Here is a 25,962-nt window from a genome sequence, read left to right as displayed (position 1 = left end):
CCAGTGAGGTAGGTGGTACAGTGGGTGTAGGTGAACCAGTGAGGTGGTACAGTGAGGGGCATCCAGTGGGTGTAGGTGAACCCAGGAGTGGTGGGCAGTGGGTGTAGGTGGTACAGTGGGTGTAGGTGGTACAGTGGTGTGGTGGGTGGCAGTGGGTGTAGGTGAACCAGTGAGTGTAGGTGGACCAGTGAGTGTTCAGTGGTACAGTGGGTGGTACGGTGGGGTAGGTGGTACAGGTGTAGGTACCAGTGGGTGTAGGTGGACCAGTGGGTGTAGGTGAACCAGTGAGTAGGTGGTACAGGAGGGTGGGTGGGACAGTGGGTGTAGGTGGGTGGTGACAGTGGGTGTAGGTGGTACAGTGGGTGTGGGTGACCAGTGAGTGTAGGTGAACCAGTGAGTGTGGTGTGGATGGTGTGGGTGGTACAGTGGGGTGTAGGTGGTACAGTGGGTGTAGGTGAACCAGTGAGTGTGGGTGAAAGAGTGTAGGTGGTGCAGAGGTGGTACAGTGGGGTGGGTACAGTGGGTGTAGGTGGTACAGTGGGGTGTAGGTGGGCCAGTGAGTGTGCAGGTGGTACAGTGGGTGTAGGTGGACCAGGAGTGTGTAGGTGGTACAGTGGGTGTAGGTGACCAGTGAGTGTACAGTAGGTGGGTACAGTGGGTGTGGGTGGGACCAGTGAGTGTGGGTGAACCAGTGGGTGTAGGTGGTACGGTGAGTGTGTAGGTGGTACAGTGGTTAGGTGACCAGTGGTGTCGTAGGTGTACAGTGGTTGTAGGTGGACCAGTGGGTGTACAGTAGGTGGTACAGTGGGTGTAGGTGGTACAGGGGTGTGGGTGGACCAGTGAGTGTAGTGAACCAGTGAGTGTGGGTGGTACAGTGGGTGTGGGTGGTACAGGTGTAGGTGGTACAGTGGGTGTGGGTGGTACAGTGGGTGTAGTGAACCAGTGGTCAGTGGGTGGTACAGTGGGTGTAGGTGGACCAGTGAGTGTGGCAGTAGGTGGTACAGTGGGTGTAGGTGGTACAGTGGGTGTAGGTGGACCAGTGAGTGGGGGTGAACCAGGGGTGTAGGTGGCATGGTGAGTGTAGGTGGTGCAGTGGGTGGGTGAACCAGTGGGTGTAGGTGGTGGCAGTGGGTGTAGGTGGTACAGTGGTGTAGGTGGTGCCAGTGGGTGTAGGTGAACCAGTGGGTGTGGGTGACCATTGAGTGTAAGGGTGGTACAGGTGTGGGTGTGGACCAGTGGGTGTAGGTGAACCAGTGGGTGTAGGTACAGTGAGTGTAGGTGGACCAGTGAGTGGGGTGGACCAGTGGGTGTAGGTGGACCAGTGGGTGTAGGTGAACCAGTGGGTGTAGGTGGAACCAGTGAGGGGTGGTACAGTGGGTGTAGGTGGACCAGTGAGTGGGTGGACCAGTGGGTGTAGGTGACCAGTGGGTGTGGGTGAACCAGTGGGTAGGTGGTACAGTGAGTGTAGGTGGTACCAGTGGTGTAGGTGAACCAGTGGGTGTAGGTGTGTCAGTGTGGGTGTAGGTGAACCAGTGGGTGTAGGTGGACCAGTGGGTGTAGGTGGTGACCAGTGGGTGTAGATGGTAAAGTGGGTGTAGGTGGACCAGTGGGTGTAGGTGACCAGTGAGTGTAGGTGACCAGTGGGTGTAGGTGACCAGTGGGTGTAGGTGGACCAGTGAGTGTAGGTGAACCAGTGGGTGTAGGTGGTGCAGTGTGGGGTGGACCAGTGGGTGTGTGGAAGTGGTGTAGTGGGTGCAGCAGTGGGTGTAGTGGACCGGTGAGTGTAGGTGGACCAGTGGTGTAGGTGACCAGTGGTGGGGGACCAGTGAGTGTAGGTGAACCAGTGGGTGTAGGTGAACCAGGGGTGTAGGTGACCAGTGAGTGTGGGACCAGTGTGTGGTGACCAGTGGGTAGGTGAACCGTGGGTAGGTGGTAAGCGAGTGTGTAGGTGGTACAGTGTGTGTATGAACCAGTGGGGGTGGGCAGTGGGTGTAGGTGGTACAGTGGGTGTAGGTGAAACAGCAGTGTGTAGGTGGACCAGTGGGTGTAGGTGAACCAGTGTGTACATGGCACAGTGGGGTGGGACCAGTGGGAGTGTAGGTGGACCAGTGAGTGTAGGTGGGACCAGTGGGTGTGGGTGACCAGTGGGTGTAGGTGACCAGTGTAGGTGGTACAGTGGGTGTAGGTGGGTGGCTATGGGTGTAGGTGGCAAGGTGGGTGTAGGTGACCAGTGGGGTGTAGGTGAACCAGTGTGTAGGTGAACCAGTGAGTGTAGATGGTACAGTGGGTGTAGGTGGACCAGTGAGGTAGGTGGACCAGTGAGTGTAGGTGGGTTCAGTGGGGTGGTGGCCAGTGGGTGGTGGAGAGTGTGGTGACCAGTGGGTGTAGGTGAACCAGTGGGTGTAGGTGGGTTCAGTGGGTGTAGGTGGTACAGTGGGTGTAGAGATGGTGTTGAGTGGGTGGTACCAGTGAGTGTAGTGGACTCATGTGTAGGTGGGACCAGTGGTGTAGGTGACCAGTGGGTAGGTGACCAGTGGGTGGGGACTAGTGGTGTAGGTGGTGACCAGTGAGTGTAGTGGGACAGGGTGTAGGTGGTGAGTGGGTGTAGGTGGGACCAGTGGGTGTAGGGGACCAGTGGGGTGTAGGGGTGGGAGTGCGTGTGGTAGAGTGTTGTTATGTGATCTTGTTACTGCCTGTTGTTCTTTGTTTGCTTGGTCTGACGTGTATTTATTGTCTGTGGTGGTGGGTCAGTTGGTGGTGGTGTGTATGGTTAGTGTGGTGTGGCTAGTGTCAAGTGTGGTGGTGTGTAGTGTGGTGGTGGTGTCTAGTGTGGTGTGGTGGTGGTGATCTAGTGTGGTGTGTGGTGGTTCAGCAGTGGTAGTAGTGGTGTGGTGTGTAGTGGTGGATATAGCAAAGTGGTAGTGTGGTGGTGGTGTGTGTGGGTAGTGGTGGTGGTGTGGTGTGTGGTAGTGGTGGTGTGTGTGTGGTGTGGTAGTGGTGGTGTAGTGTGGGTGTGAGTGGTGTAGTGTGGTAGTGGGTGGTGTAGTGTGGGTAGTGGTGTGTAGTGTGGTAGTGGTGGTGTAGTGGTGGTGTAGTGTGGTAGTGGTGTAATGTGGTGTAGTGGTGGTAATATGGTGGTGTAGTGGTGGTGTAGTGTGGTGTGTGGTGTGGTGGTGTAGTGTGGTAGTGGTGGTGTAGTGTAGTGGTGGTGTAGTGTGGTAGTGGTCTCAGGTTTCTCATCTGATTTTCTGCCTCATTTACACACAACTGCAGGGTTTCAATTTTGTCTCTTCCTTTGACAACACAACATACATACCTGTATATCGTTTCTCACTATTGATTTTTTATTATTATTAGTATTAGTAGTATTATATTTGTATTTAATATTTGTTTTCTAGATTATTTTTTATTAATTTATATTTTGTTATTATTTCTATTATTTATATACTGTATTTATTTATTTATTTATTTTATTTATTTATTTATTTATTTATTTATTTATTTATTTTTGCACCGCGGCCTGATGTGGGTCATTGACCTGTGCCCTGGTGAGCTAATCCCGTAAACAAAAATTAAAATAAATAAATACTTCATATTTTCTCCCCAACCTCCTCCTTCTCATTCTTCTCCCATATTGTTTTTATTTTTCCCTCTTTGACTCCCCTTCTCATCATCAATATTTTATCACCTTTTCACACTTCTGTGGGTAAGATACACGTGTGTCGTCTCTCTTGCCAGATTCTTAACTCTAATGTGATTTCTGATTTCTTACAGCCTCTTTCTTAATATTCTTAATCACAATTTGCTTATTTCTGACTAAATATCTGTAATGTCTACTGGCCCAAGTGTCCCCGTGAGCTAGTATCCCAAGTGTCCCCGTGAGCTAGTGTCCCTAGTGTCCCCATGAGCTAGTATCCCTAGTGTCTCCATGAGCTAGTATCCCTAGTGTCTCCATGAGCTAGTATCCCTAGTGTCTCCATGAGCTAGTATCCCTTAGCGCTTCCACAGAGCTAGTGTCCCTAGTGTCCCCATGAGCTAGTATCCCTAGTGTCTCCATGAGCTAGTATCCCTAGTGTCTCCATGAGCTAGTATCCCTAGTGTCTCCATGAGCTAGTATCCCTAGTGTCTCCATGAGCTAGCATCCCTAGTGTCCCCATGAGCTAGTATCCCTAGTGTCTCCATGAGCTAGTATCCCAAGTGTCTCCAGGAGCTAGTATCCCTAGTGTCCCCATGAGCTAGTATCCCTAGTGTCTCCATGAGCTAGTATCCCAAGTGTCTCCAGGAGCTAGTATCCCTAGTGTCTCCATGAGTTAATATCCTTAGTGTCCCCATGAGCTAGTATCCCTAGTGTCCCCATGAGCTAGTATCCCTAGTGTCTCCATGAGCTAGTATCCCAAGTGTCTCCAGGAGCTAGTATCCCTAGTGTCTCCATGAGCTAGTATCCCTAGTGTCTCCATGAGCTAGTGTCCCTAGTGTCTCCATGAGCTAGATCCTCAGTGTCCCCTGGAGCCAGTATCCCAAGTGTCCCCGTGAGCTAGTATCCCAAGTGTCCCCGTGAGCTAGTGTCCCTAGTGTCCCCATGAGCTAGTATCCCTAGTGTCTCCATGAGCTAGTATCCCTAGTGTCTCCATGAGCTAGTATCCCTAGTGTCTCCATGAGCTAGTATCCCTAGTGTCTCCATGAGTTAATATCCCTAGTGTCCCCATGAGCTAGTATCCCAAGTGTCTCCAGGAGCTAGTATCCCTAGTGTCTCCATGAGCTAGTATCCCTAGTGTCTCCATGAGCTAGTATCCCTAGTGTCTCCATGAGTTAATATCCCTAGTGTCTCCATGAGCTAGTATCCCTAGTGTCTCCATGAGCTAGTATCCCTAGTGTCCCCAGGAGCTAGTATCCCTAGTGTCCCCATGAGCTAGTATCCCTAGTGTCCCCATGAGCTAGTATCCCCTAGTGTCTCCATGAGCTAGCACTCAGTGTCCCCTGAGCCAGTATCCTAGTGTCTCCATGAGCGCATCCCTAGTGTCCCCTGAGCTAGTATCCCTAGTGTCTCCAGGAGCTAGTATCCCAAGTGTCTCCATGAGCTAGTATCCCAAGTGTCTCCATGAGCTAGTATCCCTAGTGTCTCCATGAGCTAGTATCCCTAGTGTCTCCAGGAGCTAGTATCCCAAGTGTCTCCATGAGCTAGTATCCCAAGTGTCTCCATGAGCTAGTATCCCTGGTGTCTCCATGAGCTAGTATCCCTAGTGTCCCCAGGAGCTAGTATCCCTAGTGTCTCCATGAGCTAGTATCCCTAGTGTCTCCATGAGCTAGTATCCCTAGTGTCCCCAGGAGCTAGTATCCCTAGTGTCTCCATGAGCTAGTATCCCTAGTGTCCCCAGGAGCTAGTATCCCTAGTGTCTCCATGAGCTAGTATCCCTAGTGTCCCCATGTGTTCTACTTGTGTCCCATGTGCTTGAGTGGAGTAACAGTCTGGTGTACAATACTGATTATGGACACTGAACACGTACTTGGAGACTTCCTGTTTTTATATAAAGTGATGACATTTTGATCTAGTCCTGTATAGTAGTTTTTCTCCACGACATATGCCATGGAAGATACTGTCCCATCAGTAGATATAAACTGTATACTGCGTTAACTTCTTTACCACCCAAGTTTATTTGAAGGATTTAGCAAAATATATACAGCTTAGAGCAGTAGAATTTTGTATGTTTTTTTATGTGTAGTTTTGTATTCCCTTTTTTATTTTTATGCTAATTATTTTTTTCTACAGTTAAGATATTTGCATTATCTCACATTTTTTTATGAGAATTTGCTCTAACTTTGGACGAACATTTCAGCTGCTAATGTAACGACGCTAGGAGATGGAGGATGTCCAGAAGGAAAATTCAGTTGCAACAATGGCCTGTGTGTGGACTTTAGCAGACTGTGCAACTTCCAGAATGACTGTGGAGACTTCTCAGATGAACACCTCTGTAGTAAGTGAACACTCAAATCTGTCTCCTCTTACCTTCTGCTATATTCACTGTTATTTAATGAAAGTTTCTGAGGGAATCATTTACTTCTACCATATATGGCTACTGGTGTAAAAACTATATTTTTGGGAACTATTTTCTCATTATTATTCCTTTTTGCTGTTAATTGTGAATGGGTACACACAGGCAAACTTCAAATCTGTTGTATTTTTGCTGTTGTCAGGGATTCCTTCTGATTTTCTTCATGCTTCTGTAATTCCTTTGATCACTTGTTTCCCTTTTCCCGTGTGATTTTATCAAGATTTATCTTATCCACGTTTTCATTGTGGATCTACATGAAACGTACGTGTGTGTGTGTGATTTTTTAACTTGCCATTAATTTTCGAGTCAGTGGCAACATTCTTCCATTGTTTGTCAACGGTTTTCAATTGTGGTACAGTACAGTAGTACTTTTTCCTGTGGTCTCATAAAACGGGCCTCTGAAAGACTTCAGCAATCAAAGATTTAAGAAAATCCATGACCGTGGGTGGATGATTGTTGGTTCCTGACCCAAGGATTCATGCAACTGAAGAAGTGACGATCAAAATATTTAATCGCAGCTTCCAGATCACGCGTCTAGTTCCCGCCTCCTGGTCGCTTGACAAATGCTTCATGCATCTACGTGGGACACATCAAAGAAAACAAATATGTTTGTCCGCTACACCAAGGTAGTACGTTTACTCGTGTGGATGCTCGATGCCGCAGGACGCTCGCACATGAGACGTAACCTTACTCAATCATAAGAGTCTGTATTTTATTCTCAAATGCTGCTTTTTGGTCTGAAGAAAGTGCCATCTGTGCAGGTTGAGGGAAAGGCTTACTAGGGTTTGGTGGGCGGTGGTAAAGGAACCAAACTTAGGGCGATGGTTTGTGATGCTCCAGTGTCCTGCATTATTATGAATCTACTTTGTGTCAGGAGAACTTCCTATTCTCCAGCATTTCTTAGAAAAGTCTAATCTTGATTTTAGAGCTAGGCTTTTCAAGTAGGCATTTATGCTTTTGTATTAGACTGCCTTAAAGGTTCTGTCATTACAACTCCAAGTCCATAATTTGGCAGTAGGAAGAATTACCAAACAGGTGACCTTGCCAATCTAGCTACAAGAAAACTTGTCTCCTGTCACACTGTTAAACTATGAAGTTAAATATTGTAACTTGAGGGATATGATTGGAAGGCTAACTTTTTAAAGCTGATGGTTGGTTGGTTCTCCAGGAGACTTGTGTGCCGAAATGTGAAATCTCTGGCATTCCCCTCTTCATATGGGACTGTGCCAAGGTCTGTGATCTAGCCTTGAGGTCTAGGGTCCTTCATCAGGTTTTAGGTCATTTCAGAAAGAGTAAGGATTCTTGTTAACAAGTTCCCAAAGAGATGTGGTTTATAAATAGAGGATTGACCTTGAATTTTTGTTTTTTATCAAGTCAGGATTAGGGAGGATTGTTATCTCTCCCTCATGTCTTGAAGGTGCTGAGATGTGCTGAATTGGGGACGGGGGGGGGTTGACCAGGTTTGAGCGCTTGGTAACTCCCTATATATCTAGTCCCACAGAACTAGAGATATAGGGATATACAGTACAGTATATAGTCTCAGGCCTTGCTCACTATACAGAGGTGTGCAATCCTAACTTGATTATAAAATGGGATTTCAGGATCAGTCCATGTTTTTGGATGCAGTTTTTAATTATTGAGTGCAGTATAATCTTCCATTTCACATTACAGGTATTTGTTTTACTAATAGATGAGGCATTATTCTCACATAATTAGTAAACTTTTCTCTTCTTTCTAGACATCAATGAGTGTAATCAGACTCGTGCAGTCTGTGCTCATAAATGTATTGATAAGAAAATTGGTTATGCTTGTGAATGCAACGAAGGCTTTGCCATTGATCCAAAAGACTCCAAATTGTGTGAGGATATTAATGAGTGTGCAGACTTTCCGTGCCCACACATCTGTCACAATACTTTGGGCTCCTACAAGTGTATCTGTGCCACTGGTTACATATCAGAGCAAGATGGCCACAAGTGCAGAGCAAACTCCAGTAAGTATCATAATAAAAAGAGCTGTGAAATAAGAATTTTATAGAAGTTATAAAGAAATTCATAATTGCCTATTACTATAATAATTGAAATGATTTTACATCGTTGAAATGAGTATTTGATGCTTGTTTCCTAGTCATGAAATTACAGTGCAGTAGTTGTGTAAATATATATTTTGTATAGCCATGCCAAGGAGATATGTGATGTATCATGTCTAAAGTTGCATCCCAGACTCACCCTGGACATTGATGTATGTATAACCCTGAATAGTCAGTAAACTGGAAATTCTCCACCCTGGGGTTTTTTTGCCGCAATCCAGATGTACTGAGGCCTTGTGTTGGAAATTCAGTATGGTTGACAATGAAATAAAAAAAATGTATATGTCAGCTGCTGTAACATCAAGACTTGATAAATTCTCAGCACTTTTTGAGGACTAGGATTGCAGTGGAAGTGTTGTTGTAATTGTTTAAATTCGTTCCAACCGTCAATGTTTAGGGTTAGGCTGGGTTGATGTAATGGGTATAATCATGAGTACATGGTGTGACTCGGATACAAAATGGGACTCTGTGACGATCCTTGATTTTATTTTCAGCGGTGAAACCCAAACTCATATTCACCAATCGCTATTACATTCGTGAAATAAATATTGATGGAACAAACAGTAGACTGCTGGTTGCCAACTTGACCAATGCTGTTGGCCTTGACTATGATTTTGTGGAGAACTGCATCTATTGGTCAGATGTGACTCACCTCTCATCATCAGTGAAGAAGATGTGTAACAACAGCCAACCCATTGTAAGATATTTATATCTTTGGCAATTTATAGCATTTCTATACAAATTAGTTTGTGACTAGACTTTAATAATTGATAGCCCCACTCTTTATAAACCTGTATAAAACTGTGGTTCACACACCAGAAATATTTTACTTTCAAGCTGACCCATGCTTGTGTAACTTTTGACCAGTTCTTGTTCACCCCTTTGTTGTTTATATTTGTGTGTGGTTTTTGCTTTGAATGAATTTAATGTGTGGCAATATTTTTTTAGGTACTACATTCAGCTGCCCAGAGTCCTGATGGAATTGCTCTGGACTGGGTTGGACGTAACTTGTACTGGTGTGACAAGGGCAAAGACACCATTGAGGTGTGCAAGTTAGATGGCCAGTACAGGAAGGTTCTCATTGATAAAGGCCTGCAAGATCCAAGAGCTATTGTTCTTGACCCATTCCATGGGTTAGTAGGAATTCCTCAGTACACTTTTAAACTTTTTTAGCATCTGCAGTAAGAAATATTTTCAGATGCATTGATGAGTTGTACTGTAGTACACAGTTCACCAAAATTTTATATACAATAATTCAATATGTCTTCTTTTTACAGTAATATGTTCTGGACAGATTGGGGAAACCAACCCCATATTGGTAAGGCCGGAATGGATGGTTCACATCAACGGATCATTGTTAATTCTTCTCTGGGTTGGCCTAATGCTCTCACCATCTCGTATGCAACCAATGAACTTTTTTGGGCTGACGCTCACCAGGACTATATTGCCCATTCAGATCTTGAAGGGAAGAACATCAGGATCATTAGTGATAGAGGTAATGGTCTCTCTTATTGTAATTTTATGCTAAGTTTATTACATACAAGTTTATAATTAATGTACTTGTGTCAAAGATTTAATACTTCACCTTCAGGTTGAAGCTAAAGTTTGTCACAAATTAGATGGATGTTACCTTCCTAGGTTTCCTCATAGTTGAGTATCATAATCACAAAAAATGGTACTGTATATATATTAATATCTCAAAGATTATAAAAACATGTGGAGGATCAATGTACAGTCAGCCAAAGATGCACCGACCCCACCCTGGGCCTCGTGCTCACAAATTTACCTGGCACTATTTGGTAAAGGAAGGCTGTATGTAAAGGTGATTGTGATTGGTGGATCTGCTTCCGGCTGTATCACTGTCAGGATAAATATTAAAGAAACCAAAGGTAGAATTTTTTTATTATAATAAACTATTCATTGTTATTTAAGGTCATAAAGTTTCCTGATGTTTGTATATTTGTTTAAGTAATGAAGAAAATTTGATGTGAGAATCTTGTGGCAGCTGTGGTTGTAGTTGAGTTGCCAATTCATTAATATAATTTTCTTCATTATTTAAGCAAATACGTATACAAAAATTTGGAAACTTCTAATGATCTTAAATAACAATGAATAGTTTATTATTATAAAAATTCGACCTTTGGTTTGTTTAATAATTATCCTGACAGTGACACAGCCAAAAACAGATCCACCAATCACAATCACCTTTACATACAGCCTTCTTTTACCAAGTAGTGCCAGGTAAAATTGCGAGCATGAGATCCAGGGTGGGGTCGGTGCATCTTTGGCTGACTGTACAGTAAATAGAAAGTTGCTAGACATATTCTCTTAACACGGGCTGTTTTCCTTCTTCCTTAGACACAGCACCCAAACATGTGCAGCACATCTTCGCCATCACTGTCTTTGAAGACTATTTGTACTGGACCGACTGGGAGCTGAAGAGTGTCTTGCGATCAAAAAAGTACTCTGGCAAGGACACCCAAAATATATATAATGCTGTTCACAGTCCAATGGACATCCATATTTACCATCCCTTCAGACAACAACCGTGTAAGTTACTGTAACTTTTATTCTCTTCTTCATTCATTTAGATCTTTTTCATGATAATACACAGTGGCTGATCAGAAACAAACACATATGCTCCCTTTGCTCGCTGTCTTTCACTCACTTTTATTGCACCCAGGATCAGTATTTTGAACTTCAGATGTTTTTAATACAATTCTGAACATTTACACAGCAAAATTTTAGGATTCAGTTGCTTCAGGTATAAAATGCAGTATTGCATCAATTTACCTAACTAATTATTGTATTAAATGGTCTGGAACGGTGATTATAGCAGAATTTCCACTGTTCCATCATCATCAATGTTCATGATGATAATGGAACAGTGAAAATTCTGTGATAACCAAGATTTTGCCCAGCAGCACACTCCTCCCTCCCAATACAAAATAATCCTGTGTACTTGAAATAATTGAGGCATTCATGTGTTTAGGAATACTATATGAACAATTTATCTGGTACCTAGTTCTGCATTTTTATTTAAGATACACCCTAAGGTATTATTACAGTTCTAAAGATATTTATAAATACAGTCTGTTTATGGACTGTACACTAGTATAAGTTTATCAATCAAGGTGACAACCTCATGTCTGAGGATTGGCAACCATGGCCATCCACTCGAAATTTCTAGGGCTAGCTTTACTCCCGGTAGTTCTTTCTTGTATATATTTATATATATTTATATATTTATTTTTATTTTTATATTTATATTTATATTTATAATTATATTTATTTAATTTTTTTTTTTATTGTTGATATGACTGCGACTTTACAGTACAGTAATAACTTACAAGCACCTCACCAGGCATCACACGCGACTCCATTGCCACCTGTTGGTGTATCAAGTTTATGGTCACGGAAACCTGATTTTTTTTTTTTTTTTTTTAAACAGCAGAAACAGTGAATTGACATCTTTCACATAGACCTTAACATTCCAGTCATTTTTTATGTATTTTTAATCCCCAAGTCTCATTTTTATGACAGTGGCAAACAACCCTTGTGAAAACAATGGAGGATGTGACACCATGTGTCTTCTGGCCCCTGATGGTGGCAAGACTTGCACATGCCCTGAGAACTTCCTCCTGAGTGAAGATGGTGTGTCCTGTCATAGTAACTGCCTCAACTCTATGTTTGTTTGCGAATCTACTTACAAGTGCATTCCATTTTGGTGGAAGTGTGACACCCAGGTAAATTTTTTCCTTAAGTTGAGTAAAGCTTAAAATGACAATTCTATTAATCTAAATTTATTAAAGAATATCCTCTACTTTTGACAGTGGTGTAGAGAACTCTCCAGTGCAAAAAATTACATTTGACAGAGGCTTTGAATACATGGAAATAGAAAGTATTTCTACCATCATTGTTCTAATGATTTTAACTCGCCAGGATGACTGTGGTGACAAGTCTGATGAACCGCCTGATTGCCGAGAGTACACTTGCACACCCGGCCAGTTCCAGTGTAATAATACTAACTGCATACATCCCTCACTTATCTGTGACAACCAAGATCACTGCAAGGATGGCTCTGATGAACCAAATTGTGATGAGGTGGGCAAGACCTGGATCAGGCATTTGTAACAATATATTTTTTTTTTTATGTCAAATGCTGTTTTGTATTACAGTATTCTTGGATTCACAACAGTCATGCATACACTACCATATATTATGGGAAGAGGAAGTAATTTAATATTAAAACTTTTTACCCTAAATGACTTTGTTAATGAATTTTCTGTATCATAGTGAAAGACTATATATTAATGCACAAATGTTTGTTGAAATAACTATTTGGATATTTTCAGTACCACTGTGTGCTGTCACAGTTTAAGTGTCCAGCATACAATGGTTCACGTGCTTTTTGCATCGCTGGCAGTCGCCAGTGTGACAGAACACCTGATTGTCCTGGAGGATTTGATGAACAGGATTGCCCACCACCATCCTGCTCAGCTGATTGGTTTTCATGCAATAACACAAAGTGTATACCCAAGGTTGGTCATCTCTGCAATTTTCTAAGCCTTGTGTTCTGCTGTGGTTATGTAACTTCCCTTTCACAGTCAGGCCTCAAGTCTGGTTTCGGGTGTCACATCAGCCTCTCGCTTAACATTAGCCATCAGCAGCATATCCTTCTCTAAAAACCACTCATTAGCATGCTCTCTGCTCATCTGTAATTCTGCTGGTTCCTGGATGTCCTTTCTCCTCACTTCTAATGTATCATATACTTCATCCTTTCATTTTTTGGCCTTCCTCTTTCCCCTCTTACCCTCCACTTCTGAATTATACACTTTATACTAACCTTTCTCTCCCAATTCCTCAGAATCTCCATGCAACCTGAGCAGACCTCCATCCACTCACTGCCCAATAACTTTTTAACTTTCATGTTCTTTTCCTCCTAGTTTTCTAATTTATTTATTTTCTTGCAGTGCTGCAGGAAGCTAGATAGTTGCTGACCTCTTGATTCTTAACATTCAGAGTTGTGTCAATTGCCAAAGGCCTCAGGAGGTTATAGAGCCATTCAAGATCTCAAATGTCTGAATGAATATGAATGAATTCTTGGCATCAAGTTCAGGATGATTAATATTCAGCAGGTGATGTGGGATTTAAAGAGAAGCATTTGCTTTCTGGCATGTTCAAATTTATATGCAATTTAGATAATTCTCAGCTTTTAGTTAGGGAAAAGAGTTTTTGCTTGGTTAAGCTACAGTAGAACCTCTATACATCAGACTTAAATACACTGGAATTCTCTTTTTTCGAACTTTCTGAAGTGCTTCAGACCACCCCATTATTCCCTAGATATGTTTTTAAAGATCTGAAAAATCCAGCATCAATCTGGACAGTTTGTGTGTTCACATGTGCAGTTGAACATCTGTGTGTGGGTGTCGCACCGCACGCTGCATGTGTCTCAGTCGGGTCCTACCTTCATACGTATTGTATCAGTTTGCTGCACCTTGCTACCGATGCTCATTTACATGAAATTTTTTGTAGAGTACGTATTGTCTTTAATGGGGATACTTGAGGGTTTTAAGCAATGGGTAACATTAAAAATATGCTTATGAAAAGATACTTGCTCACTGAATACTTTACCTGTACAGTGGTCCAATCAGATATTTTATAAGCCTAACAAGAGCTACTAATTATGAGAACTAAGAAACTGCCTATGTAAGCATCATCAATAATGGAAAAAAAATACAACATAATTGTAATTTGACTTGAAAATAAAAGGATAAGCTGTGTTAGAAGGTATTCACTCAGGAAGTGTTCCTGGAGAGAGAGAGCTTTCAGCAAATCCGCTTACAATGGGGGTCATTATAAAATAATGTATAGTATTTGCTATGGAGAAGTATTCCTAACAGCATTTTTTATTACCTATGTAATGTGATGGCTCAATTTGTCTATTTGTGCACTTAGAAAACTGATTAATGAATAAACCAGGGAATATGCAGATGCATAATATACACCACATTATTATTTATTTAATGCTGATACATACACTACTGTACTGTACTGTACAATATTTTTGACGTACTGAACACAGTTGTTTGGTAAGCATGGCAGATGGTAAGTGTTGTTAACATGGTGAGGGAGTTAGGACATTAAGCTGTTAGTGTTTTGTTAACGAAAGACCAGGAGTTTAATACAACGCAATGACTCGTATAGGGTTAAGTGTAAGATTATTTTTTTGGGGGGGGGGGATTTGATTATTTTATGATAATGTTATATCAACCCAGCACCAAATGAACCTAAATATATGTAATGTGGGAATTATGGTAAAATTGCATAAAGACGTGTTAAAAGGTTCCTGGGGGCGGAAGCCACCCATCCATGCTGCTCCCCGTCCATGCCATTTTCATTCTTCCCGCAGTACTGTATATGATTGTCTTGTTCTAGGCATACATCAGGAGAAAGTAAACAGTGATGCCCAAGTATTAACTTCTAGGTTGGCTAGACCTGGCTTTTAAATAAATTAGGAAAACCCTGGGTTTCTCATTATCACCATTTTCAATGGTTGGGTCTCATGTGAGATACTAGAAATGGGTTGGTCAGTCCTCCAGCTGAAAAATATATATACAGGTACTTCAGTTTATGAGGAACCTTATGTTATCCTATGCAGAAGACAAATACCGTACTGTCAGTTCCAGTGTTTGATGGCAAGTTAAGTCTTTACAGACAAGAGTTAGGGACATGCTTATCCAATTCCTTGGGAAGCAGATAACTGCACCTCTTTGGTGGCCATCTGAATTATCTTTAAGCTCTTTTTATAAATTTTATATGATACATATTCAAGGATCTACTGTTTCTCTTATTCTTTTCCCCCTTTTTTTCTACTTATTGTTATAATCCATAGGTGTGGGTGTGTGATGGTGAGCAGGACTGTCCTGATAATTCTGATGAAATGGCTGAGTGTAGCACCCGCCTGTGCCCTCAGGAAAACTTCAGGCAAGTTTCTGCTCAGTCTTAATGTATAACTCTGTGTCTGTCTGTCTGTGATATCACTTCTGATTGTTTATGTATACAGTACATACAGTATACAGGATATAGATATATTTTTTATCTTCTCAATACTGTATAGTCATTAAACAGGGAAAGTATATATATAATGATTACCAAGAGGGATAACAATGGTACTGAAGTACATTGATAAAGATTATATGATTACCTGTACTTCTATACAATCAATAATAACCAAAAACTTGAATTAATACCAACAGGTGTAACAATGGCCGGTGTATCCCCCGCTCCTGGAAGTGTGATGGGGAATTTGATTGTCCAGGAAGGGAGGACGAAGGGGATGACTGCTACCAGACGCACTCTTGTGATGTGTCACAGTTCAAGTGTGATAATATGAAGTATGGACTATATGAAGTACTGTTCATTAACCTAACACCTTGTTTCTTACAGAAATAAATAATTAAAATCATGGCATTAACTCATTTGAGAATTTTTGAGATTTGACACATTTGATTTTCGTTTAAATTGCAACACTTTTGTTTGACTTTTAAGCAGTAACCTGTTTCACAATCTCTTTAGATGGCTGTTTCTTCTTAGTTGTATATTACATCAAGGCCCTTCCATTCATGAGGATTATGTTCTTGAAAATCCCCATGAACCACAAATATGTGAAGTGCAAACTTTTAAGGGATAATACAGAAAAAAGAAAAGAAAAAATTAGTAGGACACTGCACATGTGTAAACTGATGCTGAGATCTTTAGGGAGAGAGAAAAGGGCACTTCTTTTATACAGTACTACATTTTAATAACATTATGATTTGTAGGAGATATTTACTCTTGCACCAACCAGTAAATAGTAAAAAATTTTAACTGCAGTCCGCAGACCTTGCCTCAGTAAATTCACCACGAAACATGAGATCTGTGTAGGGTAAACAAATGCATGAAACAAAGTTGATGTTTCTGTTTAGGTATATTTCTGTATCTTTTCTCCAGGTGTATCCCTGTACGGTGGAAATGTGACGGTGAAAATGATTGCTTGGATGGATCAGATGAAGAAGGTTGTCCTGTAAGAAACTGCAGTGAAAGCGAGTTTCGTTGTGATGATGGCAGGTTTGTACAGTATTCCTTTGATACGTTGCCAATGAAGAGCAAAAAAATTATATAGCTTTATATGGAATGCATAGTTCTGTTAATTGTTGATTTACTGTAGAACTTACTCTTATGCACTTTCAGAAGGGGCCAGAAAAAGTCTGTGTAAATAGCTTGGTATACAGTTAGCTGAATTTTGTCTGTAAGGCAAGTTTATTACATTTGCTAGGCACCTGACTAACTAACTAACTAACTATATATATATATATATATATATATATATATATATATATATATATATATATATATATATATTAGCCAGCTGTTTGTGTCAATAAGCTGTAGTACTGTATAAAGGTCAGCTGCTAGTGTCAATCCCTGGTGTGTATTTTTTTATTTCATTTTGTGTATCATTGACAACATGGTTTACATATAGAGTCATGATATAGATTTTTTGATGAAACTTAATCAGGATGTAATGAAGCCAACCATACTAATATTTTCTTTTTAACTTTGGTATCAATTAAAAATACAGTAACATCATTTACATTTTCCACAGATGCATTGCCAAGAAGTATCACTGTGATGGCTCTCCTAACTGTGCAGATAGCAGCGACGAGACCAAGTGTGATGTGAACTGTGAGAATATGTTTAAGTGTGAAACACCCCCACACTGTATATTGAAGTAAGCCATCATGTCTTTATTTTCTACCCCGTTATTTACTTGATGCATTTTTGTGAAATTACTTAAAAGGAGTTTTCATCACCCAAAGGAAAACTGTATTGAATAAAAATTAGCGACTTCGAAAATATGTTATTCAATTTTACATAATATAATGTGTTGGAGAGGTTTTGGGCATTTGTTAATATATTTGTAATGTGTTTTCATCGATTGAACAGAGATGTTGACACAGTTGTGGTATGAGTTATTTTGTTCAGTGCAGATACAGAATATTGGAAAAGAAAAGAACGCATGTTTTACTGTACTGAACAAATATTTTGAATGTTTCATGAGTTAGCTTATATCAAAAGACTGACTGTGATCAAAAGACTGTCAGGTTACTTTATTCACTCAAACTATTTATAAAAAAGTTTGTATGAATTTCTTTACAGTAAGTGTGTAGGCTTCAGAAGGTGTTAGCTGGTGGTGGTGTCTTCCCTTCCCTTCCCTTCCCTTCCCTTCCCTTCCCTTCCCTTCCTTCCCTTCCCTTCCCTCCCTCCTCCCTCCTCCCTCCCTTCCTTCCTTCCTTCCTTCCTTCCTTCCTTCCTTCCTTCGCTCCTTCCCTCTCTCCCTTCCCTCCTTGCCTCTCTCATTTTACCACTTTGTAATGTTACACACTTAAACCACTTGATGTGGTGAAAATCATACAGTATTTATTTGGTTAATGGAATTTCACAAGAGATTAAGTAGTGATATCTCCATTTCCTGGAACAATTGGTGCAGAGCACTTACGGGAATGAGAGATTTCTGGGTAACAAGACGACTCTCTCAAAGTGGGGAAAAAAGTCACTCATTACCTGGAATTTTCCGAGTAACGGAAAAATTTTCTTGGAAGTTCCAGAAATTTTCATTGCATCATCTCTCAAACCCAGAAAAATATCCTCCATCCCAGGAATTTTTCCCATAATTTCCAGAAAATTTGCCTGATTTTCATCTCTCAAACCCGGAAAAAAAATTTCCCCGTTCCCAGAATTTTCCGGGTACAGTACTTGGAAAATTTTCTTGGAATTTTCCAAGAAAATTTCAATTCCGGCTATCGGAGAGTTCCGGATTTGAGGGATTCCAGCTAACGGAGATATTACTATACACATGTGTGTGGAGTACAGTTGTACCTGTATATGACTATTGTACATTGTCTTGACTTAAAGATTTCTTGTGTTATTTCACATTTTATTTTAGGAGAAAAGAATGAAGGAGTTATAGTGTAAATTTTATATTATTGTAATTTATGTTGATTATATTTTAATTATTGATATACTTGAGGAATGTTACATTAAATTTTACTTGTACCATTCATTATATTGCTTGTTGAACACTTTTGCCTGATGGTTGTTTGACATTTTTGCCTCATGACTATTGATGATTCTTGCACAGAGACTGGGTGTGTGATAAAGACCCAGACTGCAGTGATGAATCAGATGAACGGAACTGCAGCTCAACGTGTGCCCCAGAATCCACCCGATGTAATGACGGAGGATGTGTGTACAACGCCTGGATGTGCGACGGTGAAAATGACTGCAATGATGGTAGTGATGAGAGCAAGGAGTTTTGTGCCAATCATTCTTGTGCTGGAGGCAGATTCAGGTAATATTCTGTTGTACAATGTGGAAGTAGTGAAAAAGAGATACATTTGTTTTCTACATGTACTGTGGTTAATTATTTTAAATATATTATTCATCTTTAGAAAAAAGAATGTAGATTTTTGTGAAGACTAATTGACACACACACACACACACATGGTATATATATTATATGTGTTTACATTCTCCATATCAGCCAAAAAATAGCTGTCTGTTAGCTAATTGATTCAACTAGGACAAAACATATTTAACTTCAAATATAAATTGGTATTTTATGACCTATTACCTGTCCTAGGTGGCAATGTCTATGGGATTGAAAACTGGGTAACCTCTTGCTAGGATTAGTTCCTTATTTAAATTTGCCTCCTCATCTTAGCTAAATCCTTAAAAATGGATCTTTAGAAGCTTGTCACCAGTCAAGGTGAGAGGCAGTGAACCATGGCTAACATGTGTTTGTGCACTGTTCCCCTTCATTTTTTCTCTAGGTGCAAAAATGATAAGTGTATACTGGATGGCTATGTGTGTGATGGTGAGGACCAGTGTGGAGATGGCTCAGATGAATCCCCTGAACTGTGTAAGTATTTTGAAAGTGAGTTCTTGATAAAATTTATAGCCTATCAAATATGCATTTCCAGCTGCTCCAGGGTTCCCTAATGTGAGTTTTACAGTAAGAGGCATAGCTGCTTGTGTCTCCCTGCCCCCAATGTACCCGTAGACCTCATTTACCTACATTTTCCATTCAGGAGTCTTTATGTAAACCTAATCTTTCTCCCCTTAAGTCAATATTTATTTACATTTTGGTTTTGTAACACTGAATTAAAAGCATTGGTATCCATTACTCCAGATCTGCTGTACACATTTGTACTACTTATGTGGACATCATCATCATGCTCACCTTTGTCTCTTCTACTGTATTCTCCTCCTACATACATTTTTTGGTGAACCCTTAAACAGCAGCCATAATCAGTGGAAGTTAGTTGTAAGGACAGCAGCCATTATCAGTGGAAATTAGCTGTAGGAACGGTGGCCATCATCCAGGGTAGTTCGTTGTAGGGATGGCAACCATCTGGGGAAGTTAACTGAAGATGTTGACTTGGCACATTCCCTGCCGATGTCATTAAGAAAAAGTCCTAACTACTTAGTTAAGTACAGTAACCCCAACCTCAGTTTTTCAGTTAAACTCCATATTATTTTATAATACTTTATGGACTTCATTGCTAACTGCTATTCTAGATATAATTTTATTCTTATATTCAAGTTTGAGCTTGCACTGGGTTTGATATATCAAGTCCTATAACAATTTTAGCCAGTGTAATACCAGGTAATATAATTTTTTTTTCTTTAACAAATTTCTAGATACAACACTGGCTAGTAAAAATAACATGTTTGTATTAAGTACTAGTATAAGATATGTAGTTTTATTTACATTTTCATATTTTTATGTTTTTCTGAAACCAAATAAGAAGATACAGTATTGTAGACACATTTAATATACTTTGAAGAGGAAACCATAGATAAGTTTATTAAAGTTTTCATAGACAGATTAATACTGTACTCAATTAATGTTCGAGTTCCTCTGTGCCTGTACAGAATGATACATGTTAAAAATATTATTGTCTCTGACTGAACATTCTTTATCTTATCAGGTCAGATGAAAAAAGTGTGTAAGCAAGATTTGTTTCAATGCAAGAATGGACGCTGCATTGACAAGGTTAATGTATGTGACAGCTTCGATGATTGTATAGACAACAGTGACGAACAGAATTGTCCTATGGGTTGCAGGTATGGTTTATTACAGGTACATTTGTCAACATTACCTAAGTTTAGTTTCATTATCTGTTACCCCATTGTCTGCACTTCTGAATCAGTGAAAACATATTAATACAGGTAATTTTTTTATTCGGGAACCAAAAATAATTACTGTACTATACAGTATTTTAGATTTTTTTTTTTTTTGCACGTCCTAATTTACTGTATTGTAATGATAGTAATCATTGAGGGTTCTCAAATAAAAAAAAATACCCTGTATACTGTAGTAACATAACAAGTTTATTATGTCTTTCCAACTTTGCTTTCAGATTTGGAGAATGTTCACAAATATGTAATGTAAAAAAAGATGGGAACCACACCTGTTCCTGTTCTCCAGGATACTCCCTTCAGAGTTACTCACAGAAGAATCAGAAGTCATGTTTTGCTGATGGTAACTTGGCATACATGGTGCTGGCCAATTACAACCACTTAAGGAAACTTTCTCCTTATAAACATGGAAACTCTGCTAGTATTCTCACCTTAACTGAGGTAATATGATAAGAGTTCTTTTACAGATCTTTTTAACCTTTTGAACATTTGGTAGATTACATTTTTATCCAGCCACTGTATTATACAGGAAAAGGTTTAAAAAAGAATATAGTAATTTAATTTACTTCTTGGCTAGATATTTTGTCAAATAATGATTATAAAATAATAATAATACTAATAATAATTATGTTAATAGGAGTTTTTTTTAATATCTTACAGGAAGATTCTAAAACAATGAGGATCAACAGTGTGGATGTGTTGTATGGTAAAAACCCCAGGGCCTTCTGGACAAACTTACATGACAATACCTTAGTTTCTATGCCAGTGCCAACCACACACGAGCAGGATAGTTCCCGTGTCCGCAGGGAGGCAGTACCTGTGACCATTGTTGTAAGTTTGAACCAAATGTTGTTTTTTCAGTCATTTTTATTTGTGCCAGTAGGTCTTGGACTCACTCACTGAGAAAAATTAATTAATTGACTGATAAGAAAATAATTCTTTATAATGTGCTGTTTCGTACCATGTCTTGTGTGTTTTCTAACGTGTTTCTCTATTACCCATCTTCATTAAACCAAACTTTATTATCTAAGGGTTTAATCACTACTCATATCAGCGTTGTGTAAAATCTACTCTTCCAAAAGTCCTCTTTTTTCCAATATACAGTCGGCCCTTAACATACGCGGGGGTTACGTAACAGAGATGCCCGTGGATGTTAAAAATCCGCGTATTTTTGCTGCCCCCCCCCCCCCCAAAAAAACCCTGGCCCCCCATGTCCTTATTTACCGTATATACCTGTGTGTAGTTCGAGTTTTTAAGACCAAATTATTTGGCAAAAAATTGGGGGTCGACCTCTAAACAGGTAATAGTTTCGTTAGGTTGAAAAATATTTACCAGTAACTACCAGTAAACAATGGAAACGACGCACCAACGCACCACCAGCTATGAGTGTGGGTACAGTTGCCAGGGCAGATCTCTTGCATCATCATAGCAAGCCCAAAGTAGCCAAATCCATGGTATGGTAGCACAGGACGATGTAAAACATAAAGTATTCATTTATTATAGTTTATTTATAGATACTGTACATAAATTTTTGTTCATTACATTTGAAACATCAATCTTTGTTAATTAAATTTGAAACAAAAGAAAACTATGATACCGTATTTTCATTAAAATATTGCATCACAAGTATATTTTACTTTAACTGTGACTGAATGAATATACAGTGAACCCTCACTTTATGCGGTCAGTTGAACCCACGGCAGCCCGCGTAAAGTGAACAACATAACATATGGGATTAATTGAAATAGAGACCGGGCCAACCCCCAAACTCCACTTTTTCCGACACAATACCTATGTTCTAGTAAAAATGACATCTTGATTTTATGATGGTACACGCACACAATTAATATTTAAGAGAAATAGAGAAATACAGTCGCCAAGTTAATGTCCATTCAAATAATGGACTCAACTCCCCCTCTTCTCACACTCACTGGCTCTTCCCTCTCTGAGAAATGATTGGGGGGAAACACTAGATTTTAAGGTATAGTAATAAATAATACCTCAAACTAAAGTTAGGATAATATAATTGACATTGCTGGATTCTTTGTAAGACCAGGAATATTTTTAATATAAATGTCATATATTTTGCACAAAAGATAACATATTTACTCAGAGTAAACAAAATACTTACATTAGATCTAAAATTTGTATGTCTAATGCAAAATCTATGATGTTTATATTCAAAATGATCATCAAATTGTAAGAATTCCAGCAATGTAAATTATATTCTGGCCGGGTAATTTGTATGAATTTTATGAGCTAAAACAAATATCTTCAGTTAATAAAAAAAAAAATATTCTTCAGACACTATCTGTCAATCAAAACACCCCACCTTGCCTCCCCCCCTCTTCCCACCACGCCAGCTGGGTCAGTCGGTCCCTCCCTCCCTCCCCCCCACCCCCCACCTTCCCTCCCTACCAGAGAAATGTTTGGGAGAAACCAGAATATTTACCTTTTTAGTAATAAATAATACCTCAGACTAAAGTTAGGATAATATCGTTCACATTGCTGGATTCCTTGCAAGACCAGGAATATTTTGAATATACACGTCATATATTTTGCACAAAAGATAACATATTTGCTCAGAGTAAACAAAATACTTGCATTAGATCTAAAATTTGTATGTCTAATGCAAAATCTATGATGTTTATATTCAAAATGATCAGCAAATTGTCAGAATTCCAGCAATGTAAATCATATTCTGGCCGGGTAATTTGTATGAATTTTATGAGCTAAAACAAATATCTAAAATAAATAAACAAAATATACTTACCCAAATACTATCTGTCAATCAAAATACCCCACCTCCCCCCCTCTTCCCACCTGCTCCCTGGGTCCCTCCCTACCCCTCACCCCCACCTTCCCTCCCTACCAGAGAAATGATTGGGTTATAACAGTATATTTACATTTTTAGTAATAAATAATACCTCAAACTAAAGTTAGGATAATATAATTGACATTGCTGGATTCCTTGCAAGACCAGGAATATTTTGAATATACACGTCATATATTTTGCACAAAAGATAACATATTTGCTCAGAGTAAACAAAATACTTGCATTAGATCTAAAATTTGTATGTCTAATGCAAAATCTATGATGCTTATATTCAAAATGATCATCAAATTTTAAGAATTCCAGCAATGTAACTTATATTCTGGTCGGGTAATTTGTATGAATTTTATGAGCTAAATAACAAAATTATGCTTCACCCGCGTATATGAGTAGATGCACCGCGTAAAGTGGGAATTCCGGTTCTGGCAGGGTACCGCGTAAATGTAGAAACGCGTAAAGTGAAACCGCGTAAAGCGAGGGTTCACTGTACGTATTCTCAGAAATAAATATGGAAATATAATATTTTTGCTGGAATGACGTTGTTAAGGCCAGGGACTTAGGGATAGAAATCCCTTACCAGGCTAATCAGGATCTTAATAAAGGAAAGTCAAGGACCATGGTTTTCCGAGGAATAACAAACAACTGTTTGAGATTGGCATCTCTTTACTATAAAAAATATAACACAAAAACTCTTGACACCACTCAACAAACCTCAAATAATTACGGGAGTCCAACAAATAAGGCAGTCAACAGTTAATGGAGTCAAACAATTAAAGGAAGCAAACAATTAAAGGAATCAAACAAATAATGGGAGTCAGCAATTAATGGATTCAAACAATTAAATGGAGTCAACAATTGATAGAATCGAACAATAAAGGGGAGTCAGCAATTAATGGAATCAAACAATTATAGAATCAAACAATGAACAAATATTTCCGATGGCAGTGGCCCTGGGGGAAGGTTCTGGAACACGGTGATGCACACTCAGGGCAGGGAAGCGTCCATTCAACTCCACACTCGAGCGACGTCTTGAAAAGGCAGGAGAACACCGGGGCACAGACGGAATGAGATGAACTGACGGTCGTGGTATGCGGTAGTGGTAGATGACCAGAGAGTTGGCAGTTGATAGGTGAAGGTCTGGGAACACAGCCCACGAGTCCAGGACCTATGATGAGATCACAGCCAGAATTTGACGGACAGCGGGGTAGCTGGATAGTGACTGCATGGCGGCTGGGTTGAATCTCCCGGTGACCCAGATAGTCGCTGCCGTTCTCACCTCTGTCCAACCGCCCCAAGTGTCGTCTGCACCAGCAAACAAGCGAGCTAGCAGCGGTAACCAGCCGGAGGATCGTTTCCACCCTTACAGACGTACATATTACAGTGGAAAGTGGGATAAAATCATGACGAAAACAATGACTTTCACTTTCTTTCGTTATTCAAAAGATTTTACCGTAATCGCTTTTCGAATGGTTTTCAGTTAAAAAACTGTTGTACTCGTACTGTATTACAATAATATTCTATCCTATCATTAGCCTTATAATCCCACAACTGAAAACCATTCGAAAAGCGATTACGGTAACATCTTTTGAACGAAAGAAAGAGAAAGTCATTGCTTTCGTCACAATTTTATCCCATTTTCCACTGTAATACGTACATCATTTCAGCAAAAATATTACATTGCCATGTTCTCAGAAATAAATGGTAGTTTTGTTGAAACATAATGTACAGTATTTAATATTAAAATGCAAAAATAGCTATTAAAACAATTAATACACCCGTAATGTACTGGCTGGCATCTCCACGTGTCCCTGCTCCCGCGTCCAAGGTCACCACTCCTCCCAACTCGCTCCCTCCGCTCCCTCCTCTGCCTCCTCCACCTCCTCACCGTCACTACTGCCGACAACAAACACAAATGTTTTGTGAATAACTGCACCTCCACTTCCTATGTACAGTACTGAACTGTACTGTGCTGTGCATTTTTACAAACAATAAACATGGCAAGAAAAGCTATTAAAAAAAAAAGAGATAAAAATTTCACTTTACTGTACCGTACCTATCCTCGGCGACAGGACGGGGGTCATCGGGCTCATCGTCACTCAATTCCATAACGGGTGGTGAAGTGGGGGCGACGGTGGATTCAGCTGCTTCCTCACTGCCGCCAGTGATTGATGGTGTTAAATCTCTCCTTCGGTGATCAAAGAACATGGTGATGGGGAGTTGTCGTCTCTTTCTTTTCATTTCTTCCATGATGTTTTTGTATGGAGCAAAAACGTCATCCATCCCTCGCATGAATTTCAGGGCACGCACCATGGAGGGGTCCATACTATAGGCCAGGTTTTTCAGTGCCTCAATATTCCTGGTCATCTCCCCCAACTTCTCCAACGTTATTTCTTGGTCCTCATCCTCTTTCCCTTTCGCTTCCTCTTCCTCTTCCGTGCCTGAGTCTACTAACTCCTGTAGATCCTCCTCGGTCAGCTCAGTGTCGTGCTCTTCAATTAGCTCCCTAATCTCGTCCTCTGCCATGTCCTGGAAGCCTTCAGCAGCCACTTTCCTTGGCAGTGTCAGGGTCTTTCTGAATATTTTCATTAAAATCCATCAAAATCATTTTCCTTGTCATCGTCTTAAGCACCAAACAGCTCCTCCCAATCTTCTCCTGGAACAGGGCTAGAGGGTACGTGTTTTTCGAATCGTTTTCAATTAAAAAAAATGTTACAGCACATGTATATTTTACCTAAACTGTGCCTGAA

At 40.2% G+C, this 25,962-nt stretch overlaps 1 protein-coding gene across 3 annotated transcripts in view; it reads left to right on the top strand.

Annotated features, from left to right (window-relative positions):
• The window catches only part of LOC121865506 (low-density lipoprotein receptor-related protein 1-like), a 163,251-nt gene that overhangs the window by 105,575 nt on the left and 31,714 nt on the right, over positions 1-25,962 (top strand). For all 3 annotated transcript variants that reach the window (XM_042365020.1, XM_042365019.1, XM_042365021.1), the window contains 18 exons: positions 5,835-5,972; positions 7,789-8,040; positions 8,631-8,833; positions 9,085-9,269; positions 9,414-9,631; positions 10,495-10,686; positions 11,680-11,882; positions 12,079-12,240; positions 12,492-12,677; positions 15,032-15,123; positions 15,396-15,533; positions 16,129-16,245; positions 16,784-16,909; positions 18,320-18,529; positions 19,011-19,099; positions 20,172-20,307; positions 20,604-20,823; positions 21,043-21,213. In XM_042365020.1, the coding sequence (XP_042220954.1) occupies positions 5,835-5,972; positions 7,789-8,040; positions 8,631-8,833; positions 9,085-9,269; positions 9,414-9,631; positions 10,495-10,686; positions 11,680-11,882; positions 12,079-12,240; positions 12,492-12,677; positions 15,032-15,123; positions 15,396-15,533; positions 16,129-16,245; positions 16,784-16,909; positions 18,320-18,529; positions 19,011-19,099; positions 20,172-20,307; positions 20,604-20,823; positions 21,043-21,213 (3,038 nt within the window). The remainder of the gene's footprint in view (positions 1-5,834; positions 5,973-7,788; positions 8,041-8,630; positions 8,834-9,084; positions 9,270-9,413; positions 9,632-10,494; positions 10,687-11,679; positions 11,883-12,078; positions 12,241-12,491; positions 12,678-15,031; positions 15,124-15,395; positions 15,534-16,128; positions 16,246-16,783; positions 16,910-18,319; positions 18,530-19,010; positions 19,100-20,171; positions 20,308-20,603; positions 20,824-21,042; positions 21,214-25,962) is intronic.

The sequence above is a fragment of the Homarus americanus genome, unplaced genomic scaffold (assembly GCF_018991925.1).
Source record: "Homarus americanus isolate GMGI-L3 unplaced genomic scaffold, GMGI_Hamer_2.0 scaffold25483, whole genome shotgun sequence".
Taxonomy (NCBI): domain Eukaryota; kingdom Metazoa; phylum Arthropoda; class Malacostraca; order Decapoda; family Nephropidae; genus Homarus; species Homarus americanus.
The sequence above is the reverse complement of the archived record's forward strand: the minus strand, read 5'-3'. Positions and strand labels throughout refer to the sequence as shown.